This window comes from Pseudophryne corroboree, chromosome 10 (genome assembly GCF_028390025.1).
Source record: "Pseudophryne corroboree isolate aPseCor3 chromosome 10, aPseCor3.hap2, whole genome shotgun sequence".
Taxonomy (NCBI): Eukaryota; Metazoa; Chordata; class Amphibia; order Anura; family Myobatrachidae; genus Pseudophryne; species Pseudophryne corroboree.
This window is the reverse complement of record NC_086453.1, coordinates 65851334-65863333: the sequence shown is the minus strand read 5'-3', so window position 1 is coordinate 65863333 and position 12000 is coordinate 65851334. Positions and strand designations below refer to the sequence as shown.

The window sequence follows — 12000 nt, the reverse complement described above, 5'->3', positions numbered from 1 at the left end:
ATATATATAATGGACATAGAAGTTAATGCCAGTGAGAAATATAATATAATTGCACGGATATTACCCGGGATGAAGAAAATATTCAATCACTGGTAGCAGGCAGAGTAAAGTGTAAACTGTGGAGTCCAGCGCGTGCTGAAATTGTGCACCACGATGTGTCCACAGGGCCGGGCAGTCTCCCGTGATGTGTCCACGGAGTAACGCAGTCTATCGGATACGTGTAGGAGATAAAGTCTCTGTATTTGGGATGGAGCGCTAGGTAGCAGGTATCACGTCTCGGCGGTGTGCGACGGTCCGTGGATCTGGCGGCTGGATGAACGGAGCTGTGCAGAATTCAGACAATCGGGAATCGGCTATACCCCAGGCAGTGGAGTACGGAAGACGCGTTTCGCCCGTTCTCCGGGCTTGGTCACTTCCTACCAAGCCCGGAGAACGGGCGAAACGCGTCTTCCGTACTCCACTGCCTGGGGTATAGCCGATTCCCGATTGTCTGAATTCTGCACAGCTCCGTTCATCCAGCCGCCAGATCCACGGACCATCGCACACCGCCGAGACGTGATACCTGCTACCTAGCGCTCCATCCCAAATACAGAGACTTTATCTCCTACACGTATCCGATAGACTGCGTTACTCCGTGGACACATCACGGGAGACTGCCCGGCCCTGTGGACACATCGTGGTGCACAATTTCAGCACGCGCTGGACTCCACAGTTTACACTTTACTCTGCCTGCTACCAGTGATTGAATATTTTCTTCATCCCGGGTAATATCCGTGCAATTATATTATATTTCTCACTGGCATTAACTTCTATGTCCATTATATATATTGCCTCATAATATTGATTTACATTAAGTTTATCATAACAGTCCTTTTTGATTCTAAAATAGACTTGTTAATTTTAGGCTTTTGATATATAAACGGTTGATTATTTTATGATATATAACATTGTGTAGCGAACAGAGTATCAGAGCCCTGGTCAGTTATAAAATCTGACATATTCATTCTTATATCGCTGAATCTCTTTTCTTCTCTTCTTTTCCCCCCTCTCCCTGTTTCCCAATATCCATTAGGAGAGACTGATTATAGTAGCATTGTCTGTTCCAGATATTTTAATCATGTTTTCTGTTTTGACATTATTGTAACAAGAACAGCAACCCACTTTATTTTGTTGCCATTAATCAGCTACCTTGTTACATCTCTCGATATAGGATATCCTATTGGGAGACACACGATATCAATTTACCAGGATGTGTCTAATGATCTAAAATTACATCTTTGTTTCATGTACAATTAGCCTCCTTTGACATCTAGGATTATTACCATTATAAATACCTTATGCATCCATAATTTAAAGGTATATCCAATTACAGTCACTGTTTTGGAATATTTCATTGTACCGTGCCCTACTTTTCTATTTTCCCTGACTTTCCCTATTTTTCAGGACTCTCACCACTGATTCAGGGGTATTTATCCCTGTCTAACATTGGCAGCAGATCCCCTATTTTTCCTCTTCAATCTACATCTACCTTTCCCTTCCCCATTCGTGAACTCTCATCAGTGATTCCAGAGCATTAGATATTGAATATTCCTTCTACGTTCATACCACACTGGCAACGCCCGAATCCTTCCGATCTTGGAAGCTAAGCAGTGTTGGGCTGGGTTAGTACTCAAGTGGGTGACTCTTGAGGAATACTCAGTTCAGTAGAAGCATTTGGACGGATATGCTCAGCGTCTAACACTGACAGCAGATTCATCTTGCTCATTCAGCCTTCTTTATTGTCATCTATTCCTTTCTTAAGTCTCTCTCACAAGAGATACATTATCTACCTCAACTAGGCAGCAATTGACATGCATACCGATGTAGGACATATAGCGTGCTTCTCAGGCTTATATTTGAATATATAGCATTCTCAAGCCTATATTTGATAATAATCGGCATTTCTAAACCCAGGCAGCCTAGAACCATCATTCAGTATTTTTACTGCTAACATCTGTTCTATGTTCCCCTACCCTTCCCCCCATTTTTTCTTTCTTTCGATTGACAAAGTACCCTACTACTATTTTATTGTTGTTACAAATAAAAACTATATCTTTTAAACTTTCTCGTTTCTTTGAGACGGCTATATATACATACAAAAGAGTGCGCCCACAAAAGAGTCTTCCTTTCTCTCCTTATTTGTGGAAAGCTTCGGGCTATAACAGTCCTGTTTCAGTCATTACCTTGCTCAATTTATTTTTAATAGTGCTGTTAACTCTTTCCACCTTTGCACTCGCCTGGGGGCGATACGGAGTATGCAGCTTACTATTAATTCCCATCAACTTACACATTGTTTGAAAGACTTCACCTGTAAAGTGGGTACCCCTATCACTTTCAATTATTCTAGGGATACCGTACCTACACACAAATTCCTGCACAATTTTCTTTGCAGTGAATACAGCGGTATTTGTGGCCGCGGGAAATGCTTCGACCCAATTTGAGAACACATCAATACAGACCAAAACATACTTTAAATTTCTACAAGGTGGCAATTGTATGAAATCAATTTGTATCACCTGGAAAGGGCCATCTGTTGGAGGGATATGAGATGGCTCTGTCGGTATTGCCTTTCCGATATTCTTCCTCAAGCAGGTAAGGCATGTCATCGCTCTTTTACCCGCATGGGAAGAAAATCCTGGGGCGCACCAATAAGCTCTTACTAGCTTACACATCCCTTCTTTGCCCAGATGAGTCAGCCCGTGTGCTGCTTCCGCTAGACTTGGAAGGTATGCTCTTGGTGCCACTGGTTTACCTTGTCCATCTGTCCAGAGTCCTGAGGACTCCTGGCCATATCCTTTTGACCTCCAAACTGCCTTTTCCTGTGGGGAACACAAATTTTGCATTTCACACAATTTCTGTGTGTTTACAGTATTAAATACCATCAGTTGTGTGATGTCTGTCTGTCTGTCTGGGGGTACCAGCTGCTAATTTAGCAGCTTCGTCTGCTCGGCTGTTACCAAGTGATACCGGGTCTTGGCTATATGTGTGAGCTTTACACTTGATAACAGCCACTCTGTCGGGTTCCTGTATCGCTGTTAGAAGTCTTTTGATGTGGGCTGCATGCGCTACTGGTGTGCCAGCTGCCGTCATGAAATTTCTGAGGCGCCATAGGGCTCCGAAATCATGGACTACTCCGAAGGCGTACCTAGAATCTGTGTAAATATTGGCTGACTTGCCCTTAGCCAATTCACATGCTCTGGTTAGGGCGACCAGTTCAGCAACTTGTACTGAGTGAGGTGGGCCTAGCGGTTCTGCTTCTATGGTACCTTGGTCATCTACGACTGCGTATCCAGTACACAAGTCTCCCGAGTCCGTCTGTCTGTGACAACTACCGTCAGTGTAGAAGGTAAAATCTACATCTTCCAGTGGGTTGTCACTGATGTCAGGCCTTGCCGTGAAATTTTGGGTCAAATATTCCATACAATCATGCATGTCATCCCCTGTATTAAATCCTCCTTCACCATTACTCTCATCCTCCACCCTTTGTGCCTGTCCAGGCACACCTGGGAGATACGTTGCAGGATTTAATGCGCTGCATCTTTTTATGGTAATGTTTACGGGGGCCATCAGTGCCAATTCCCATCTTGCAAACCGCGCTGATGAGACGTGTCTGGTTTGGGCAGAATTCAGCAAAGCTGACACTGCATGGGGCGTATGGATTGTGAGGTTGTGTCCTAGCACTACATCTTCGCTTTTTGTAACTAGCAATGCTATCGCTGCAACACTTCGCAAGCATGTGGGGAGGGATCGCGCTACCGTATCTAGCTGAGCGCTGTAGTAAGCTACCGGCCTGCTGGCATCACCATGCTTCTGGGTTAGGACACCTGCTGCGCACCCAGCACTCTCTGTTCCGTACAGCTCAAAGGGTTTCCCATAGTCTGGCATACCCAATGCCGGTGCCTGCGTTAGGCACTGTTTAAGTCTCTCAAATGCCATCTCGGATTCGTCTGTGTGCGAAATCCGATCAGGTTTGCTTGATGAGACCATCTCCTGCAAAGGTAAGGCCAGTATGGAAAAACCTGGGATCCAGTTACGGCAATACCCACACATTCCTAAAAACGTTCTAATCTGTTGCTGGGTTTGTGGCAGGGTCATGTCACGAATTGCTTGAATTCTATCAGCGGTAAGGTGTCTCAGTCCTTGTGTTAGACAGTGTCCCAAATACTTCACACGGGTCTGGCATAATTGTAACTTGTCTTTGGAAACCTTGTGTCCTGTGTCTGAAAGATTAAACAGGAGCTGTTTCGTATCTCTCAGGGACGCTTCCAATGAATCTGAACACAGTAGTAAATCGTCCACGTACTGGATCAATACTGATCCACTCTCTGGTTGGAAAGACTGTAAACAATCATGCAGAGCTTGTGAGAAAATACTTGGACTGTCTATGAAACCTTGTGGTAAGCGAGTCCATGTATATTGGACTCCTCTGTATGTGAATGCAAATAAGTATTGACTGTCAGTGTGCAGAGGTACCGAGAAGAAAGCGGAGCAGAGGTCAATCACAGTGAAAAATTTGGCAGTGGGAGGGATTTGCATAAGAATGACAGCTGGATTTGGCACTACGGGGAATTGACTCTCAACTATTTTGTTGATCCCTCTTAGATCCTGCACTAATCTGTAACCCCTCCCCCCACTCTTTTTAACAGGGAAGATGGGACTATTTGCAGTGCTGGACGTCCTTACCAGAATGCCCTGTTGTAGCAAGCGCTCTATTACAGGGAAAACTCCTAACTCCACCTCTGGCTTCAGAGGGTACTGTGGGATTTTTGGAGCTATCCTACCATCTTTTACTTGCACAACTACTGGGGCTACATTTGCCATCAATCCAGTGTCTTGTCCGTCCTTGGTCCAAAGTGATTCCGGTATCTGGGAAATCATTTCTTCTACCCTGGACGGACACCTATTTACAACAACAGTGTGTGACATTAATCTTGTTGGGGAGTCTAACATATCTTGTGCTTCCTGAGCGTGGCTTTCGGGTATGTCCAAGAACACTCCTTCAGGAGTACAATATATGATGCATCCCATTTTGCACAGTAAATCTCTCCCTAAGAGATTAGTCGGAGCCGATGCAGCCAGCAGAAAAGAATGCTTGGTATGCAAAGGCCCTATCGTAACCTCTGTAGGTTTGCTTAAAGGGTATTGTCGTACTACTCCTGTTACTCCCATGGCTGGAATTGTTTTACCAGTGGTTCACATGCCCACGGTCGAATTTATCACTGATTTGGCCGCCCCCGTATCTACAAGGAAATTTAGAGATTTACCAGCTACATCAATTGTAACCTCGTGTTCACTTCCAAGGCTCGCAATCAATTTCACTGGCTGCAGATTACAGGTGTGACCACACCCCTATGGTGCGTGGTGACCTCCCTGCATTGCAGTGGCAGCTATTACCTGTGAAGGGGGTAAATGGGTATTATCAGAGACTTGCCAGTCTCTTTTTGGGGGATACCTTTTTGTTTCCCCAGCGTGTGGCTCATAACTCCGTCTCTGCGGTCCTTGATCCCAATTTCGTATGTCATGTCGTTGTCTAGGGTTTTTATGTGCATTATGTGAGTTATTTATACAGTTACGTGCAAAATGTCCTTCCCTGTTACAATTGTAACATTTTACCACATGCGGCTTACCACCAGGGGTCTGTGATCGGGACTGAGGCGGCCTTGTTGTAAGGGCCTGGATACTTATTGCCATCAGTCTATCACTCTGTGACTCCCTGCGTCTTGTGATGTTCCTGTCGTGCCCAACAGCAGTCTCTCTTAAGGCGGCCACCGACATACCTCTCCAGTTAGGTTGAGTAGTTTGCACCCTACTCCTTAATACCTCCTTTAAACCGTCCATCAAGACGGACACCGCTACCTCTCTATGGTGTATATTTGCCTCAATGTCCACGATCCCAGTATATTTAGCCATTTCCTCTAATGCCCTGTGGAAATAGTCAGGGGCAGTTTCCCCTTCCATTTGTTTAATGGAGAATATTTTGTTCCATTTTACTACAGCTGGGAAGTATATTCCCAACTGCAGATTGATTCTGGTTACATTGTCTTGATTATATTCGTCCGTAAGGGGTACCTCCTCATTTAATTTACAGTCGGCTATAAACTTTATGGGGTCAATACTAGAGGGCAGACATGCCCGCAGTAGTGTCCGCCAATCTTTGTTGTTAGGTTCAGTGGAGTTACCTAGGTCCTTAATGAACCTCTGACATGCGGCTAAATCTTTTCTGGGATCAGGAAATTCAGACAAAATTGTTCTTAATTCTGCTCGGGACCAGGGACAGTGCATAGCAATATTCCTAATGGGTGTGGCTCCATTTGTGTCAGTCTTACCATTGGGGACCGCTATTACTCTAACAGGGTTAATATTAATTACTTCACTCTGGTTTGATTCTTCAGTGTATGGTGCAATAGTTTCAGCATATTGTACAGTGCCGTACTTACCTGTAGACACAACCTCACCTGTCCCTGAGCTATGGGCCCCTAAGCTATATGCCAATCTTACTGGTTGGGCGATGCCCACTGAAGTATCGCTTATGGTGGCCGCTAGAGAGAGAGCTGAAATCGTAGTGGGCTCATCTTCTTGGTCGTATTCCTGGGGGAAGTTTAACATAGGATACAACTTGCATGGGTTAGCGTTAGTATCAACATTTGCATTAACTTTTATCTTAACCTTATCACTACTACATTGATTAAGTGCACTCTTATCGTACACCCTCATGTCATTCTCTGTAGCCACTTTGTCCCCTACTATATATGGTGGTGGTGCCGTTGCTATTAGATTTCTACCAGGATTTGGAATTGCTTTCTGAGCTAATTCCTGTTGTATTTCACTTTCCTGTTGCCATATCTGTAAACAATCATAATGTCTAATCCTCTGCTTTGCAGATTTTATTAGACCTATCCTTTTTCTTAGATTCTGCAATACATCAGGGTTCAGACTGCCTACCCGGGGAAACTGTTCCCCATCATCCTCTGTCATACGTTCCCATTCTTTGCATAATACCTGTGTGTGTGATCCGTATTTTTCACACATTATATACCTTGCGGACCCTTTGGGCCAGCAACTACCAACGTGAACCCTTGTTGGACATCCCTTCTTTGAACAACTGGCCCCCATCGTTTGTAGATATTGCTGTCTTAGCTAATTCTCACAAACAGACCAGATTGCCCGCGGTAAGGCGAAGGTGAAAGTTCAACTAGTGCCTTCACTCACTCTGCGCCCCAATTGGCCAATCCAATCCGTGGGATCTTTTGTAACCTCTATTTACTGGGGCGTGTGGGAGTATGCTACCCTCCCCAGTAGGTATTGGTTGTTGGAGATTTCCTTAGTGAACAGCGAAACTCCCTTAAAATAACAAAAACCTACACAAATCACGTTAGAATGTACAAATAGCGTTTATGATCCCACAGTAAATTTTTAATGGGTATCAAGGTAACAAACTAATGCACACAATTACGTGCGGTCCAGTCGCACAGCGCATAAATAACTAAATATTTATACGCTTTACGACCAATGGAATCGGTTGTTTAGGCTGCGAAACCTTCAGCCGGAGCTTTAACTTGACTATATGGGTGCTACGCCAAACCCCCGGGGATGCGCTTAAATACCTCGCAGTCCTTTTGTCTGCGGAAACTACTTGCTCCTTTTACCTTCTACAATGTTAACGTGGGCAAGCCAATCCACGCCACCAAGTGTCCACTCACCTGATGTGGTCTCCGACGGGATCCCGATTTGTGGGTTCACAAAAATAATACCTTAAGTTCCACACTCACTCCTACTCACTCATATACACACTGATCTTTTTTCTGTACAGAAATTCCTTTCATACAGGTAGGGGTCTAATCCCTGGGTTTTGCAGTAGAAAAAGGTTTTCTTTTAACTAATACTTTTTGGAAAAACTGAACAACCGTGTGCTATTATCAGGTGGCTGTACTATACCGCCCACCCTAAACAAGGTTATTGTGTGATTTGAGTCTCAGTGAGCGTATCCGTACGCTCCGTTGCGTAAAACATGCCGCGTGCGTATGCCTTTGCGTCACGTACGTGATCTCGCACGTTGTCCGAGACACGTATGCACAAAGTGCAGATATGCCCACAGCAACACAATCAACACGCTTCTATCAATGTAAACGATATTCAACTATAATCGCTTACCGTACACCACACAGTATTTGCTATGCTGTGTGCGTGTCCTTTACAATTATTCCCTTAAAAATTATCCTATTTAATCTCAACTAAATAGCACCAGATTTCTTCAGCACGTGTCTAATAATCAATTCTAATGGCAACAAGAAAGTGAGCTGCAACAATGTAGATGTGTGCGTGCGTGTGTGCGTATGCAAAAACAGAAATAAACAGTTTTAAAAGATACTAACGTATTGTTCTTACCTCCGGTTCCGGATTCCACCCCAGCACTCCTACAGCGTAGCGTAACAGACGCTTATCTAGTCAGCACCACTGTATCCCTCACCACCAATACGGATACGAAGGGATACTGCGTTCCCGCCCTTTGCTGACAGATAAAGTCTGATTACAGTAGTGAGGATATGTGGAGGACGGACGAGCCCTCAATTGATAAAGCCTAATATTTATCCTATATTAAACACTAAAAAAGGTTAAGAGACACAGTACACAATTGGCGCACGAGGTACCGTAAGGGTACGCCCTTAACGTAGCAGACGCTGTATCGGGAGCGAGCCGCTCGAGCGACACAAACGCTCGCGAGAATACGCTGTTGGCACAGGCGTGCGCAGAGACTGACTGGCGGGTGCCGCTCCGGACTTCCCCCCCTCCACGGCATTATAGTGTTCTCTCACCTCCCCTGTCCTGGATATAAACTGCTCACCTGGGCGGCCCAGGTGAGGGGACCAGGTGAGCAGTCTATATCCAGGACAGGGGAGGTGAGAGAACACTATAATGCCGTGGAGGGGGGGAAGTCCGGAGCGGCACCCGCCAGTCAGTCTCTGCGCACGCCTGTGGCTGTTGGTATCGGGCACACTATAGGCGGCTGATCACCGTAATGTTACGCTATCAGCGTAGCGGACGCTCGAGACCACGAGGAGATCACGAGCGGCGCAGACGCTCACAAGATGACAATCAGTAAACCTTGAATGTAACACACAGAAAGGATATTCTTATACTGTAAACCTTGTACTGAAACACTGTAGCGATATAACGCTGCTTAACCTTGTTAACACTAAAGCTGTTTGAGCGATCGAGACGCTCCTATTACTCTCTGCAATGTAATGAACACACAATACCGTGCTAAGGATCCAACACCTTTACTAACATGCTTTTAGTTATATCGAAAAGAGAAACAGTTGACAAGTCATACACTACAGGCTAACATATAATTCTAACAGGATATCTAAACAGAAATATACACAATAGTAAACAATCGCAAATACAAATACATAGACTAAGAATGAATGGCTAACATTACACGGGTAACAAAGTGGCAACAGAGAACCATACCATACGGGGAACACTCGCAGGAGCAACCGGAATCCAGTCCTCCAATTATCAGCGATAACTGTTGAAGAGAGAGTACTGGCCGGTCTGGGGACAGTGACCCTTATATACACAACATACAGTGTACTTCAAAGGGCCCTACAACCTTATTGTTCATTGGACACAGGAATGTCTCTCCGCACTATATCAAAAGGTCATAGGTTAGTTTGAACAGGTGGGCTGTGACTATTTCAAACAGCTCAGGTGGGTGGGAATCTCCGGATTCCCGCCGCATGGATAATGAACTGCAAATATAGAATATGTCCAGAAACTACTAATGGCCATAACTACACGCAGGAGCGATTTATCTTTACCTAACCAACACCGGATTATTGCTATTAAAATACTCTTCGGTTAGGTACCAGACACCACTGTTCAACCTTAATCAGACCCTTTGTACCACGCAAAGAGGGATTCCCAAGTCCGTGAACAAGTCACATTAAACAAACTTACAGTTATTACTAAAGGGAACATTACCTATAAAACCTGCTATATGGATTTATTATCTAGCGATTGAGTCGCTCGCTAGACGCACACAAACTCTACTGTAAATGCACATACCACGCGCTCGAGCGCATGGCCGAGGCGCCATCACGCGGCTGCGAGTATCCGTACGCATGGGAGAGAATGTGCACGTGCAGCAGGCACGCGCATGAGGTGAATATATGGCAACGTGTAGCGTGATATTTTTCTGACTTTGACAGGGGGTTCTGGGCATTTTTAGAATGGGTCTTGCGATGTTGCTCGCAGCCCCCCTGTCAGCTGCAGCATGATCGACATGATGCGGCATTTGGGGGTGGCACCCTGCAATGTTCTTCAAAATGGCGGCGTTTCTGTAGTTGTATTATAATTTTAAAAATGAAAAACGATGAGAATATTTCAGTACTATTGAGATGAATTGAATTTTTCACTTATCTTACTTTTTTCCAAATATACTGCACTGTAGCTATTACCGCTTTTGTTATTTGTGTATACTGTCGAATAAATGTGACGTGACACAGCCTGATTTTTCCACTGAATTCAGCATCCCTAAATTAGGCAGAAACACATATTCACGTGCCAGATGCAGAGAGTTCCGGTTTCCTGTATGTATCCAGAGCGGATTCAGTAGCCGCGGGTCATCAGTCACCAGCACTGCTCCAAACAGGTTTTTACATTGTGGATTAAATGAATTAAAGAGAAGGGAAAATGCTTTCCTATGTTTCCCCGGGATGCGGTTATGTGACCGGCGGTCTGGAGACCACCGGTCACTATACCGACGCCAGAATCCCGGCAGGTTGAAAGCCTAACAGTTGGCATGCCGACTGACAGGGACTAATCCCACTCGTGGGTGTCCACGACACCCACAGAGTGGAAATAGAACCTGTGGCGAGCCACCGAGTCTGCTGCTTGGCGAGCGCAGCGGGCCCGCAAGGGGCTTAGTTGTGCTCGTCCCTGCCGGCTATCTAAAAACCGGGATCCCCACGTTGGTATGGTGATCGACAGTATCCCAACCGATGGTCACCCATACCCAACCCGTTTCCTAAGGAGAGAGAGAAAGGAATAAAGAATTTGCAGAGAGCTGTCCTGTAGTCTACATTGTGCTCACACCTGGCTGGCTTTTAGCCACTTGCCTGGCATGGTTGCAACATTTGTGATAAAGTGCATGTGCCAGCACCTAATTACATTCTCAAACAACAGAACAGCACGGACCTGTTTGCTGTGGACCAGGAGAGAATCCATGCAGGAGTGACTCGCCTTTGGGACTTACAAACCATCTGCGGTGGTGCCGTGCTCCTAGCCCGGGACCATTTTTTTCTTTGCTCAAAAAAGCTTAGCCCACCGCACCCCCTCCATATGGTGAGAGATTGTATACATATGAACCTGCACTTTATGTATCAGATCCTTTGTTTTTAAATGATTCTTTTTAACTTTCTGTTGTTTGAGAATGTAATTAGGTGCTGGCACATGCACTTTATCTCATATCCTATTGTATCAATAAATTGTTTTTTTTAGAAGTAACATTTGTGGTTATTAGCGTCTATCTCGTTATCCATTTTCACTATTCACTTTGTCCATTCAGGAGATTGGTGTTTCTCCGTTTTGGGTAAAAGAGGCTGCATTTAACCATTTAATTTGCGCAACCCTAAGTTTAAACTTTTCTATGGTTGCAACATTTGCAACCATACCAGGCTGTGCGTTCTTGACCTGGTTTCAAAGAAAGCGACCAACCAGAAGCGCAGAGCGGCGAGCAATCCTAAAAAAAAAATTCTGAGTGGTTTTTGGCAAATAAATTTACCTGTTAAGTGATTAATCATCTTCACTTACAAGTCACAGGAGCAGCACTCTGGAGCGAGTACAGAAGGGATTATTCTCAGTTGGGGGCAAAGCCAAGAAGAGCCAGTAACTTAGCACCTTGGTAGAACCATGTTGCACTGCAGGTGGGGGAGATGTAACATGTGCAGAGAAGGTTAG

At 45.0% G+C, this 12000-nt stretch overlaps 1 protein-coding gene and 1 pseudogene across 2 annotated transcripts in view; one reads left to right on the top strand and one right to left on the bottom strand.

Moving 5' to 3' along the window:
* LOC134966032 (uncharacterized) overlaps window positions 1-12000 on the bottom strand; it is an 81057-nt gene extending 69057 nt beyond the window's left edge. The window contains exon 1 of one of the 2 annotated variants that reach the window (XM_063942490.1): window positions 11854-12000. Coding sequence is in view for 1 of the 2 variants with exons in the window: in XM_063942487.1 (XP_063798557.1) it covers window positions 11825-11843 (19 nt within the window). In the remaining variant the exon portion in view is untranslated. Of the gene's footprint in view, window positions 1-11824 lie in introns of both variants that reach the window. The other variant, XM_063942487.1, reaches the window with a different exon arrangement.
* Window positions 1592-1710, top strand: LOC134967187 (5S ribosomal RNA; annotated as a pseudogene).